The sequence below is a fragment of the Nipponia nippon genome, unplaced genomic scaffold, assembly GCF_047370975.1.
Source record: "Nipponia nippon isolate SJK-2023a ecotype South Korea unplaced genomic scaffold, ASM4737097v1 scaffold_2, whole genome shotgun sequence".
NCBI lineage: Eukaryota > Metazoa > Chordata > Aves > Pelecaniformes > Threskiornithidae > Nipponia > Nipponia nippon.
Window position 1 is genome coordinate 22,704,804 of NW_028262336.1, and position 14,530 is coordinate 22,719,333.

General features: G+C 37.2%; 1 protein-coding gene across 1 annotated transcript in view; it reads right to left on the reverse strand.

Moving 5' to 3' along the window:
* SAMSN1 (SAM domain, SH3 domain and nuclear localization signals 1) overlaps positions 1-14,530 on the reverse strand; it is a 96,839-nt gene that overhangs the window by 61,976 nt on the left and 20,333 nt on the right. Inside the window, exons 4-7 of the mRNA XM_009477147.2 lie at positions 10,616-10,656; positions 8,116-8,153; positions 6,622-6,708; positions 2,137-2,204 (exon numbers count right to left, since the gene is read on the reverse strand). Of these exons, the coding sequence (XP_009475422.2) occupies positions 2,137-2,204; positions 6,622-6,708; positions 8,116-8,153; positions 10,616-10,656 (234 nt within the window). The remainder of the gene's footprint in view (positions 1-2,136; positions 2,205-6,621; positions 6,709-8,115; positions 8,154-10,615; positions 10,657-14,530) is intronic.

Below are 14,530 nucleotides of genomic sequence, written 5' to 3' on the forward strand. Positions count from 1 at the left end.
TGTAAAGCTATTTTTTATGGTAAGGTACAATTATTACAGTGTTGCTCAGGCTGTACTCCTCAACCTGTACTTCTGTTCCAAGCCCCTATTTTCCAGCACTTACAGAATGAATGGAATGAAATGAGTATCTATTTAGGAAATGGAGAAGGATTAAAGTTTTTGTGAAGCACTCAGGGAAGCTTATTTGCTTTCGTTTTTTCTTTTTTCTTAGCTGTTTGGTGTCTCATAGAATCACAAACTCACACTGACCAGCTGAGGCAGGAAGACACCTCTAGGGATTGCCTAGCCTAACTCCCTGCTCCAACTCCCTGTCCATGTCCTGACAGGTTTTGAGTATCTCCAAAAATGGACTTTACACAGCCTCTCTGGAAGTGGGCATTATATCAATGTTATCTTGATGATAATGAAGGCCAGAGGTAACAATCACTAAAACTCAAAATAATGTAATAAAATATGAAATTTTTGAAAAGCAAGCTGTAAAAGCCAAGTGCAATAGGTCTTAAATTGGTACCAAAGCTTGGGGGTATCTAAGTCTCTACAGCTTGTTAGTCACGTGTCCCAAAAAGCATCTTCAAAAAATTAGAGAAGTCAAAATTAGAACTTCGCTTTTAAAATGGGGCAGATGGTTCATGGGGAGATGCTCTAAGAGATTTTAAGGAAACTTATACTTAAAGCAAACATAGGCCTTATTCTTTATTATTTCTTCTTCCATTTTTCCCTCTGTATTCTGTCATGTCTGGGGAATGGCCTCCAGGATATTAACCAGGAGTCAGCCCAGAGGCTGCCATGGCAGGATAGGGGCAGAGCCAGAGGTCCCTCGCACCAAAGGAAGAACTGCTGTGGGAAATCAGAGAATAATCTGTCTTCTTAATATTTAGAAGGCGAAAGGAAGAGAACAGAAAAAGAGAATGAGAGATGCAGAAGAGAAAAGAGTTCTTTTCTCCTTTCCTTCCTCCGCAGCTACTTTTTGGCAGTGGGGAGAGGAGGTAATCATTGGAACAAACTAAAATACAAAGACAGATAAAACCCTGAGGGAAAGCAGGAGAAACCTGGAACATACTCGCTTTAAAGTCACCAATACGGTCGTCTGTCCCCTGATACACAGATCATTTGACTTGTCTTCTTTTAAAGCCAGATCATGTCTCTGGCCTACACTGGAGCTGAGCACTGCCTAAAGTCTGGGTCTTCACAGCTCTCTGTCTTATCTCAGATGCCTTCAGGGTGATGCATGTACAGTTTTTTCTTTCTTTTAACTTAAACATCCAAAAGGACTCCTGACATTGTATAGAAACAGCAGAGGAAACTCAGCTTGGAGCCTTTTATAAAGTTTAATATTCACCTTCAATGTAATATTCTTCTGTAAAGGCAAATTTACCAGATTTTGAGCTTTTAAATAATTTATTGTATTAATTCCTCATTTAGACACTCACACATATATAGGTGTGTGTTAGACACTTTTAGTCAGATTGCCAAACTGGGTAAACTGTTGTGTCGTGTGAAATCAGCAGAGCTAAACTGATTTGCAGAAGATATTAATTGGCCCTTTAAGTAACATATTATCAGGGCAAACATTGGACTGGAAGTGAAATAAAAAGCAAATGCCAGTTGTTCTAATTCCAGAGCTACAAGTCTTTCTCCCCACCTCTCTGCTGCTCACCAGCTGATGGGTTGTTACCTACTTTTATGTTCTTACTATTCTGCAAACCCAAGGGTCAGAATTCCTTAATTGGTCACACTAGCAGGATAACTAAAGTAGTATTATGAAGAGGAGATATGGTATATGTTTATAGAAATTCAAAAAGCATTAGGATACATATGCCAATATGGATCATGCAAGACTGATCTAAACACTTAGTATAGATCTTGCTAGACATAATTCCAGTACATCGATTTAACAGAAATGTATTTGCTCAGGGAAAGAAAAAGTTTTCTAAGTATTAAACCCCATATGGTCTGCATAATGAAAATAGTGCATAACTCGGGCAGGCACCAGAGACTTCTTTTAAACTCAGCTTCTAAAATACACAAGCATACTGAGTATGAAGTTTAGGCTAGGCAAATACTAAATGGAAGCAAGAAATGTGCATTTTATTTGAATGAAATTATAGATTCTGAGAAGAAGAGTAGTTCTTTCACCTGACATGTGGTTTCTTCTATCTTCTTTCCTTGCAGCAAATGTATCCCATCACCAATAATATTATCTTCTGTGAATTATGACAAAAAAAAGAAAACATGCTTTAAAATGTCCTGTTTCAAGTTAATCTGAGGAATATCATTTGAATTGCACTTGATGTTTTGAGCTGACATTTTGACTCTCTGAACTTAATCTTATATCATTTAAGCATGCATTTTATCTCAAACTGCTTTGAAATAAGGCTACAGAACAAATTGGCAAACTGACTCACATAAAGAAAACTCGTTCATGCTTAGTTCATCTGTACTTAGACCTCAGTTTACTAATCCAGCATCCCATGAAGTGCTTCCTCTTGCCCTGCTAATTTACAGCAGAAGAGTGTAGAACATTCATATAAAAAATTAAGGCCCTGGGCAAAAATGATTGTTGCAATTGAGATCTGTTTAGTTTAGATTAGATTAGAAATTGCTTTCAAAGGATGAACATAATCCCATTTCTTCCAATAAATTAATGTTTTGCATGGGAAGAATATTTATCTTCAGTACAACAGTGAGCAATAACAGGTCAAACAACTCTTTGAAAAGTTTACTTTTAGTAAGTCTACTTTGAAAGGTCTACTCTTAATTCCACTCTTAAGGCAAAGCATCCACCATTATACTACTGTAGAAGGGCCCTAGCAATTAGATTCCATCAACACAGATATCAGAGACACTGAGTTATTTTTCAGGAAAAAGAAAAAAAAGAAAAATTATCTGCTAATCACAGCCCAAAGTGCTAGCCTATTTTTCCGAAGTTACTAGAAATCACTAGGAATGTGTTCGGGTTTTTTTCTCATGAATCTTGACTTGGCCTCCTTATTGCTGCTGAGGAATACTTTACTCCACCCGTAATTCTCCTGTTTGCAAAAGGATACTTAACATACAGATTCACAAAGGCTAACTGTAGGCAGGTGAGACTGGTTGCATCGTTTTGTCTCCAATCAACAGAAAAAGAAAGATTAATTCAGTGAATAATTCCAAGTGACTGAGATTCTTCAGCTCTCACAAGAAAAAAAGTGTTTGAACATGACCATGAAAATTTATATTCAAAGAGGTAAGTAAAATCCCAGTCCTCAAAAGGCCTATGCTTATGTTGGAATGAAATGAACTCACAATGTGTGTAAAGCTAGCCAAAAAACCCCCAAACTCATGTGAGTGAAACAATTAAAGGGCTGCAAGTTAGCGCATAAATTTTCATATGTTATTTTTAAAGCAAATTCTGAATCAAGAGACTTTTTTAGGATTCTTATTTTTCCTGAAAGAAAATCCTCTGCAGACAAAAATTGTAACACAGTAACGAATAATCTTCCTTATAATTTTGCAATTTAGATGTTGTAAGACTGGGTTAAAACTCACAAATTACAATCTGAGCATCAGACAAAAAAGAGCAACACTCTTTTCATATCCTAGTTCTTCCTTGAAACCGTAGGTCAGCTGCACTGAAAACCCCATCAAACAATTTCCTTTAGTTGCCATGTGCGTCAACAGGAAGAGGAAAAATGAGTCACACAAAATTTTATTGCAGGGGTTTGCCTTTGGAGGTTTCTGTAAGAGCTTCTGTGATTACAGGACAGTGCCCTTCTACAGACTTGATGGTTACAATTAAACCAAAAGCTTTTCCAAAAAGTATGTTATATTCCAAAATCTAATGTGACTGACCAGATTTTAAGATGTCTCAAGCACCTGTAAATCTCCTTGAAGTCACTGAGGGCCACGTGTCTGACAATCCAGTTGTTTAAATATAGAGCTAGCTGGTCTTCTAGAAGCAGCATAACTCATGTTAAGCAGTGCTTATGCAACACCAGTTTCACATAACCGGGTTGCTTCTGGTCCTCAGGCTAATTCATTTTCATCTCCTGCAGGCATCCTGCACACTGTGGCCCTGTGCTCTGTAAGGCTACTCTAAAACTTAAGTCTTGCAGTGTTCAGTCCTGTGCCCATAAGTCCTCTTACGGTCACGTCCAAAATAGTATTATTTGGTAGCTGTTTGCAGCTGAATCATAAAGAACTGTGGAGCAACATATAATGACCTTAGTCTGAAAGACTACTTACAGTGACACTGTTTTAATGTAATTTTGGTCAAAACCAAATGAAAAACAGCAAGTTATTAAAGCAAACCTTAGTGGTCCCCCCAACTATGATCTCTTTTGCTAGCAATAATAACATGCATCTGCAGTACTCTTAAATCTTGCTTAAATCAGCTCTCCAATCCACTGAAATATGGTATAGGGTATATGGGTTAAAAAAAAAAAAAAAAAAAAGAAAAACATGCAAAAGATATATGTAAGCCGCAGTGTTCTTTTCTTCCCAGTCTGGCAACGGGTACCTGTCACTTTACAGTGGAGTGAATTAGGAGCAGTGGAGAATTATGTCCACTGACTCTGAGAGGTGTCAGCTCTTTTCTGTTTTTTTTTTAATACTCTTTAATGGAAGCCCAATGACTGTGACTTGCATAGTCAACTTTTTTGACAATGATACTTTTAGGCTGGCAAATCTGGTACTGACAGTTTCGGTTCGGGCTTGTGAGCAAAGACAGGTATAACCTCTATTGTGTCTGTGGGATATATATGTTGTTACCACCTTATCAGTCTGGAAAACTGATTTATGTAGAGCTTATACACACAGCAGCATTAAGGACCCAATCCAAAGGCTACCAGCATCAGTGGATGTCTTTTCATTGACTTCAGTGAGATCTGGATCAGGTCTGTGAATACAGCTCTGAAGTAAGCAGAGAGGTCTATGCTGGCCACCACACATGGCTTATTATATCTGACAGAAATTCATATTATGCAACAGACTTGCAGACCTTGAAGGATTATCTCTGTTAAGAGAAAGGTTAGATCAATAGTGACAAATTATCTTGATCAATAGCGATACACTGTAAATCTCCTTGCAATAGTTTTCACCACTGTGTGAAGGGGACTTCCCTTCAAATAATTTTACTGCTGTAGGGGAAAGGGAGATTTTTATTTAGCTGCCAGCTTTGCTTCCTGTTCCCCCTGGGCCCCTGCCCTTCAATTACAACACTTGTCAGCTTTTAAAATGTGCACTGCTTCTTTTGCATGCTTTGGATATTTAAAAGGGTAAAAAAAGTCTTGAATAGAAAAGACTCTGAAGGAAGGTCAAAAAGTTCTGTTTTCTCATTCAGCCTTTTTCCACCTCCAAACTGACAACCTCTGGAGTAGTTTGAGGAATCATTCCAAAATGTTTTTTTGTTAAAAGTAAGACTTGTCTGGAGAGAAATGCCTCATTTTTCTTTCACCTATCATTACAACCTTTTCCCTTGCAAGCCAATGAGACTCACTGAAGGTCCCTTTTCCCCTCATCAGTTCGTCACAAGAGCAGAGTGCCTCTAAATTTTCCTGTCATCTCTTCTTTCTGGTTCTGGTTCCAAGAAACCCAGTTTGCCCCTACATGGCAAATACGTGCCCATACATGGGCAAATACTATAGGTATTGCAATTTCAGATCTATTTTCAAGCATTTAAGAGTTTATCTTCAAGCTGTGAAGTGAATGAAATCCAGTCCTGTGCTTTCTTTGGCATATCTGCATAACAGTGGAATCTCCTAACAGTGGATAATATCTGGATGATTTATACAGGAGATATTAAAAGTTAAGACAATGGCCATCTTCCCACTTTGTTGGCTTAAGTAGAGAACAAAACATGCATCCACTTTAATCTCACATATCTTGGTTTCTCTTTCTGCTGAACCTTGTCTGGTTTGGTCTGATTAGGCAACTATAATGGATCTACCTTGGCTTTAAAAAGTACAAATACAAATTCCATTCCTGGAAGCAACATTAAGCAAATTATCAAAGCATTTTGATTTTTAAAAGTCCAGTTTATGTTTAAATAGACAAGGTGACTGCTCACTTTTTATTTCTCATAGTTGTTTTAATGAATTTATAGTGATACACTCTTAAACAGTTTCACTAGCAATTTCCCATATATTAGCTGTAAGGTAGTTTCAATAAAGTTGGTCAAAACACGTTTAGAAAGAGAACTGGAAAAAACAGTTGCCTACAAAATTTTGCCAACTCTCTTTTTTACCTGTCACAAGAGTTTTTTCCTGGGAGAAGTTACTGTTTCCCTGCTGGATACTGGGAGCAGCGTAAAGCATACAGGGAACATGGCTTCCTACTATAGGCTCATATTACAGTTGGCAAGCCCTATACAACATGACTATGGCAATGTACTGTAGTGGAAGTCGTCTTTGGCCTGTGGACTACAGACTGAATTGCTCACAGTGTCTGTTCTTAGCTTCCCAGTTTCAAGGTAAGCTTCATTTTAACTGCTTTGTTTTTTCCCCTTGAGGACAAGATAAGTCTCAAAAGGACCTGACAAATTATTTAGCTCAATTATTGGTGAAAAATGAGAAATTTTCCTAGGTGCCCTTTAAAATACTTCGTGGAAAATGCAAAATCAGCTGAAATACGTTTAGCAATTACCTTCAAGCTGACAGTGCCTTCTGATGTGCGAATCATTCTCCGGCTTCATGGAACCCTGCCAAAGTGTGCCATTCACATTTTTCCTGTCTAAAATAAAAGCATAGAGAGCAGTCACCTGAATTCATAGCAAACCTGTGAAATAACAGGAAAGTCTATAAAAATAGCATCAGAATGCAAATCAAACAAGCTTGCAGAACACTGTAGCGTCTGCGCAAACACAGAAATGAACTGATGATTTCACAATATAGGAAATTTGATGGACGGATGGTATTTATTGTGGGCATACTTCAAGTTTTATCATTATTTACTGCTGTCTAATATCTCATTTAACACTATTAAAACATGATCAGAATTACTGTTATCTTAACCCTGGTTTTAAGACCTAGGAGCCCACAGAACATCTGTGCCTTTATTTTGCTTCCAGGAATTGTATAAATATTATATAATTTTACAGTTAACCAGCTAGCACGTTAGCGAGAAATAGCATCAAAGATGCCCACATCTATGTCACACACGCTCCAAGGTGAGTACTGTCTCAGCTTGAATGGGAGAAACTAGGCTGGCTTTGAGAACAAGATGGCCATTCTCCTGTTCTCTCAGTGAACTTCAAAGCAGTCATTCTTCACAGCATATTGATAAATATTAAGTTTTTGTGCTTTTTGGTTTTGTTTGTTTTTTTTTTTTTTTTAATGTTAGGATTCACTCTATGTCAGAAAATTTTCTTTGTGAAAGCACTTGTCAATTCTGTCAAGTGCTGGGAATTCATTACAGCCTGGATGCTGCAGACCAAATGATACTATTCTGCATGAAAGTCTTCCCAGTGCAGGGCTACAGAATGAAGTCTTAACATAGGGGAACTTTCAGCTATCTATCTGAGACACATTGTTATGAAATATAGCTGCATTGTTACAGGCAGATATAATAACCTTTTTACTCAGTAAGGGATAGATACGACAAAACCCAAACTCCAGAGAATAAATAACAGAATGTTGACAGGAAGCTCTCTCTTATTTCCTACAAAGGATTTACAAAATAGAACCTGTTGAATCACAAGTGTGGATAACAGTATGCAGTGTCAGGACAGGTCGAAAAAAATTTTCTTCTTTGGTGAACTTGTTTGTGAAAGCTGAAGCAAAGTAGTTTAACATGGAAATGGGCAGGGACCTGAATTTGATTAGATCAGAGATATTTCAATTTTTTATTGAAATGATTAAAAGAAACACTGGACATGCTGAGTATTTCTCATGCTGTCCCATAACAGGTTCTTTAAATCTCAATTTGGTTTCTATGTTTAACTAGTTTGTTTTCAATATCTACTTACAAATGTGTCTGTGGAAAGCAGGGAGTGGGGGGAATATATCGATAGGTTAACTGTTTTTTTTTTTCCTTTCCTTTGCATTTGCTCCAACAGCTGTAAAGCAAATCAGACCCTTAATTAAAGTTGGCTGTGTGAGATTAGCAAGTATACAGTAAATGATTTAAGCAGTTACTAACCAAATGCTTCATTTTCAGACATGGACTTCTGGATGGATCTAAAAGAATTAAAAGAATTTACCATTAGCTGAAAGTCAGAATGAAAAGTGAAAGCACATTTAATCAAATATGGATATTTTCAACCTAATTCTTCAAAGCAGGGCACAGGGATTTAGCTGTGCAATTCCCACTGGCTTTAATTGGAGTTACTTGACTTTTCTCATTCACCCCATCATCTACTCCCACATGCCACACAAAGCTCTGAAAGCTTCTGAGTTTTCAGTCTGTAAAAATACTTTATTCCAGTGCCTTCTTGGTATGAAGAATTCATGACTGAATCAGGGAGCCCATCAGGAAGAAAATAAGAGATACTTTTCTTTAGACATGATCTGAAGTGTCCTACAACTTTTAGAAATTAGTGTCTGAAGTTTGGCGACATAATAATGGATTGAACCAAAAAGCTACGTATGATCATACCATCCCCATGACCGTGAGTGTCATTATACTACCCAAATAAACCTTGAGCTTTTTCCACATTTACATCAAGGAATAGTCCTAACTGATGCTTCCATCTGTGGTCAGTGGTTTATAGATGATGACTTAAAGAATATACTGACTTAACAGAAGGAAAAGAAATCTTTAAATTAACAAAGATTTACCCTGTGAATTAATTTGTTTCACTTTATCCATAAAAAACCCAATGGACAGTAATTTATGAGCTAGAGGATGAAGCCAGAAGATTATATTAGATGAGACCAGAGACTTTCTAATCTGTGACAATGATAAGCAGAAGGGAAAGAGCACAAAAATTGAGATCCATCTCCCAACTTCAGGCACGTAGGTGCTGAAGGGTTTCCTGAGCAAAAGGGTGCAACTGAACTAATGCTTTTTTAAGGACTGGTCTGTAAGCACCAGTTCCTTTTGAAACTACTTGGATTTTTTTGCTTCCAGAGTTCCACAATTTAATTCTTACTGTCTACACAAGGCATACTTCTGTTCATTTTATTTCTGCTACTCTATTTCATTTGGTGCTTCCTTGTTGCCCCATTGTAAGAAAAACAGAATGATAATTCCTCATTCACTTTCTCCATATCTACAGAAAAGGCCAATGTGAAAATTTCTGCATTATCAGTAGGCGTATCGTGCCAGGATAGTGATGGCTGGACACTCACAACAAAATAATTTTCATTACAAAATCTTTTCATGTTGAGTGAAATTATTTTCATCCAGCTTACTCATTTTTTATATTGATCAGTTAAGTGATCTAGACAACCCTTCTAAATTCTGATAATTCATTTAGAATAGGGTTAGGTTTAGAATAGAAGAGTTTTATTTGCATTGTAAGATTTGACACTGTAGCTGTAGACTACTATTTCTATTCCTGGGGCAGACTTAATTCTGATCTAAGCAGGAGACTCTTAGGCAGTTAGGTGACTGCATCATATTTGGTAGAGCTTGGTAGAGTAAAACTTTGGTAAGGCCTACACAGTAGTTTGACTTCCTTAAAAGTGTTAAAGAATGATGAGAAAACCAAGAACAATAGCGTTATGTCCATACTTTAATTAATGCAATTTTGGGACCATTTTCACAGGGCCCTGGCTGGTCACAGATAACTGAGATCTTACAGCTCTGAGTGCATACATCTCTGTGTTTGCCATTGATAAGTTTACTAGTGTTTTTATCAGATGACCAGAAATAGATTAAAGCTGCTACTTAAGACAAAAGAGCTCTTGATTTTCTTTGAAATCTTTGTCTATTTTGACATTTCTCAGCAATAGACATAGATAACACTGATGTTCTGAATTTAGTGGAGCTCCGCCTAAAAATGAAAAAAAAAAAAAAAAAATGTCCAGGGATTTTCATATCTGTCACAGCCAGACAGATATGATCTGTCTCTATCATTCCATTAGGCAGGATTTCAGATTTCATCTGACGGGGACCACTTCAGTAATGCTTAGCTTTCAACCTGAAGCCAAAAAAGAATTTTCAAAATAAATTCTTCTGCTTACTAATATATATTAATCATCAGCCCAAACCATAGCATTGTGTCTTAACGAATGGCTGCAAAGCATGCTGCTGTCACAAATATACAAAAATACAGTCTGACCTGCTTTATCTGAATCATTTTGCAAACTAATTTTTTACTTGGATTAAAAACACAAACAAAAAACTCTTCAGGAGATTATCAGGTCAATGGTGCAAACATGCTATAAAATAGGTTACCGCTTCAATCTTTCAGAAAAGCAGACATATGGTTAAACCAAGCTCAGATTAACTGCATTTTATTTTAGCTGTCCTAGTTCTGATATTTTGGAAGAAATCTTTATGTAGATGAAAAAATCATGGCAAAAAAGCTTTAGTAATGCATTACAAGCTTGTTACTTGCTTTCCAGCTGCAACATTAATACATGTACTCTATGAGAATTAAAGCAACATTGGAAAACATTAATAAAACAACAAGGATGAAAGGTACAGACAAATATAGTGGCACTGTGTAGACCCTGAACTGGTCTCAACTTACTTTCTTTTTTTGATCACTGTGTTCTCAAAGTCAGGAAATTCCTTTTAAAAAGATAGAGAAAAAAAGTCTATGAAAATCAAAAATGTTTAATCCAAATACAATATTTTCCTCACTGGAAAGGCACTGAATGATGTACTTTTGATGCGTGTTTTTAATACTCAGTAACATTTTCAGTCTTTCTTTTTTGAACAGTTGGAGCTGTGGACAACACAGTGCAACAGAGAATATATGTAGTTATGTGTCCTGATTTTAGGAGGCTTCAGTATCCATGGCTCTCAAGAAGTTGACAACTGTAATACCCCTGAAAAACCAGAGAACAAGACTCTTTTACCCCAAGAATGAATATTGTATTTCTTCTGTAGTATGATTCTTTTAAAATTTATGAGGATAAAATACCCACACATTACAATGGCATGTGGCTTTCTGAGGAACGCAGAAGGACGCAGACTCTGTAACCCCATTACATGCAGAAGAATGTGGAAGAGAGCAGGAAACTCTGCAAGTAAAATTGAAAGTTGTGCAAGTTGGCCTGGCAAAACTCTGAGGGGTACCAAATCAGAGTCAGCCAAGTGCTGGCCTGGAGGCAAGATCACACAGCCCCCAGGGCCCAGGTGATATGTACCCTGACAAGATGTGGGAAGGAAGAGAAGAGTTATGTGGGTGTTGAAAGAGTGAACAAAAGGGTGCCTCACTCTGCAAGTGATGCCAAAACATCTCACTGCATCTTTGCTGTCACAGTTACCCTGGGACTTGAAGTTAATTTTAACTTTAAGAAAACCTGACGATGTCATGCTAGGACAGAAGAGATCTCTGATCCCTATACTATTTTGATATCTCCTGAGACAGAATATCAAAGCACTGTATCACTTTCATATCTATTTCTTCCAGCCTGGAAAGCAGAAACTGGGATAAAAATGCCCATGATGAATGCCACTTCAATCTGCTGTGCAACAAGAGACATTAAAAAAAACCACCATAAAACCATTCATTATTTTATAAATATGAAAACTTCAGTGTATGGAACTATTTCTCATATTCTTATGTTTAATTTATTTCCTTCGTGTAATACTATCTACATCTGCATGGGTCTGACCACAGTAATTTAAAAATGTCATCCAGGTTGCATGATGAAAAGCCAAAACATGTACTACATAAAATGATGTAAGTGCATAATTGAGCATTTTATATTTTTCCCCTCCTCTGAGCAAAACCCATCATAGATTTTTTTAAGGTTCTTCAGGACAGTGCATTAAGAAAAGGTTGTTTTAATGCACTGACGTTATTTTAGCTGAGTGTAGGAGGTCCTGTTAGCACCTGGACATTTGTGAATGCTAATAATTGTATGCAGTTTCCATATAATTTTTTTTTGCATGTGTAGATTTGTTCACAGATGCTGAGTGCAGATCAAAAGAGTATGCAGAATTTATCATCTCCTTTGAAATACTGCAAACAATGTAAGATAAATTTCTTGCTGAAAAGAAATTCAGCATTTTAGTCTTGGGACAAATCTTTTCAGTAGCTCTAAAGAAATTACTAGGTAAAGTGCACAGGCACACAGAGAAGTTGAAAAATGTTGAAAAATTGATTTTAAGGCTCCTTTAAAAGGGTAATGTCAACATCTCATTAAAAAATATCAAATATTTGATTTCAGAGGCTTGTTAAAGGAAGCATTATGCATGGAGGTCAGAGTCCAAAGAATATTGTAAGTTAGAATCTGTATATGATCCAGGGAAAAAATTGGAGACAGGGCCCTCTCTAAACCTCAGTGTGGCCATATACCTGGAAAGACTATTAATTCATATCTTCACATGCCAAACACCTGGTGTGGAACATGAAACATAGAATTGTAGGTTTAATCTTTTGGTCCACAATTTGAAACCAATGCTTCAGTTTCTTAAAATCCAGCAAAAGACGAATGTATAGCATTACATCATACATTGAGGTGATACTGATGTGCGTTCACTGAATATCATGGGATGCAGTGCCACAGTGAAATATGACAGTGGGTTTAAATGGCCATTTAAAAATGACACCTTTTGTTCAACACACCTCTTCCTGCTATGTCTGAATCAGCTGGCTAAATTAGGGTACAAGAATAAATTACTCTTGTTTGTACTTATTTTTTTAAGTATCTTTTCAGTATTTGACTACGCTTAAAATCATAACTAACTTTAATCTGAAACTAGAAATTAAACAGTTTTAAAAACATATTTTATCTTAGAATGTAAATTAAGGTTCCTCTAGACTCTACTCTCCACATTCTCCAAAGTGCATAATTACCTTGTTTATGGGAACAACTCTGTCCTTCCCTATCCCAAATAAGAACAATCTGTTTCCTAAAAACAAACTGCATATGTGGAAATTCAGCATTATGAAATTATTAATAAATTCCTTTCCTCCCTGCTTTTATCTAGTAACTCTGAATTAAACAATTGAATGAGTGCCTCTGGTGTTTACAAGCTGGCCGAGAAAGGTAGAGCTCCTGTGTCTGTTAAGCCAGGAGTCTGTTAAGGCTTGTAAACAGGGAAATGATCATTTCAGATAACTACCCCTCTTCTTTCCCTCACTGGAATCAAATGCCAATTATACCACTGCAGATTAAAGCAGGTATCATGACTGATTGTGATTTTCCTGGCAATAACTTAGAAAGACTGATAAATTATTTGGCACTTTTCTGATATACGGGGTAGTCGATCATATCACGGTCAGCAGTTGAAAAATACGTGGATCTCATGACATTTGGTGATTGCAATCTGACAGGAAATATATGAAAATAGTTGTAATACTGAAGACTCTTTTCTTGAGAAGCTTAAGACAGCTCATGAGGTAGAGGAGTGTAACACTGAGCTACAAGAGGTAGAAATTCAGCTTCCCAGTTAATAGCATAGTTAAGGCAAAGAACACCTATGTGATTCATTACTGTTGGCTACCAACTGTTTCTGAGGAAGATCCTATTCAGCTTTGCTATGTATAAGGTTCAAAACCAATCCAAAAATCTATTTTTGTTCTTTCTGTCTGAGAATATTACTGAAGCTGAGCAACAGGCAAAGTAACCAAAAAGTTAACAGGCCAGTTCCCTGAGAGGATTAAAATCAAAAGGCAAGTGCATATAACAGGTACAAGACTGTACCATATGAACCCAGACTGGGAACATCCCAGGCAAAATATTTTGTATACTAAACAGGTCTTCTAAGTTATGTGAAGAACAGTGTACGTGAAAGAGAGATTATTTTTCATCCAGGATGTGCCGTTTGGGCAGATATTTGGCCAGGAGCAAAAATAATCATGGTTCAAAAAGGTGCCCAAAGAGTATGTTCACTGAATTATGTCCTACACAGCTTCAGTGACCACAGTACTCTATATTTCCCACGTCTCCAGAAGAATGTCACAGCCCAGCTATGATTAGGACAAATCACAACAGACAAGATAACTGCAAGAAAATAACTACCTTGCTGCAGTATAAAGAAAAATTTCCTCTAGCACTAGCCTCCCTTTTTTAAGTTGAGGGGAGCAGACCTTGAGCGCCTGCCCTGTTGATTTCCAAAGCTGTATAGAAAAAAGCAAGGGGGAAAAACCTCCTAAGAAGGAAATGTGCTGTGCCAGGCTGCTCCACTCTGAGGAGATTTAACAGCTCTGTGGAATCTGCATGGCCATGGTTCAGCCGACCATTTAAACATACACTCAAGCCCATACCTACTTAGCAGTGCACTTAAGTATGTGCATTACTGAATAATGATAGATGGCTGAATCAGGGCCTGAGGGAGCCAATAATGTTCCGAATTTATCATGCTATGGGGGCCGCCCTGCAGCCTGGAACCAAGTGACGGAATTAAAAATGGGAGAGAAGTACAAATGGGCTCAGTTAATAAGCTTAACGGCTTCATCCAAGGTGTAGGTCTAATAACTCACATGCTA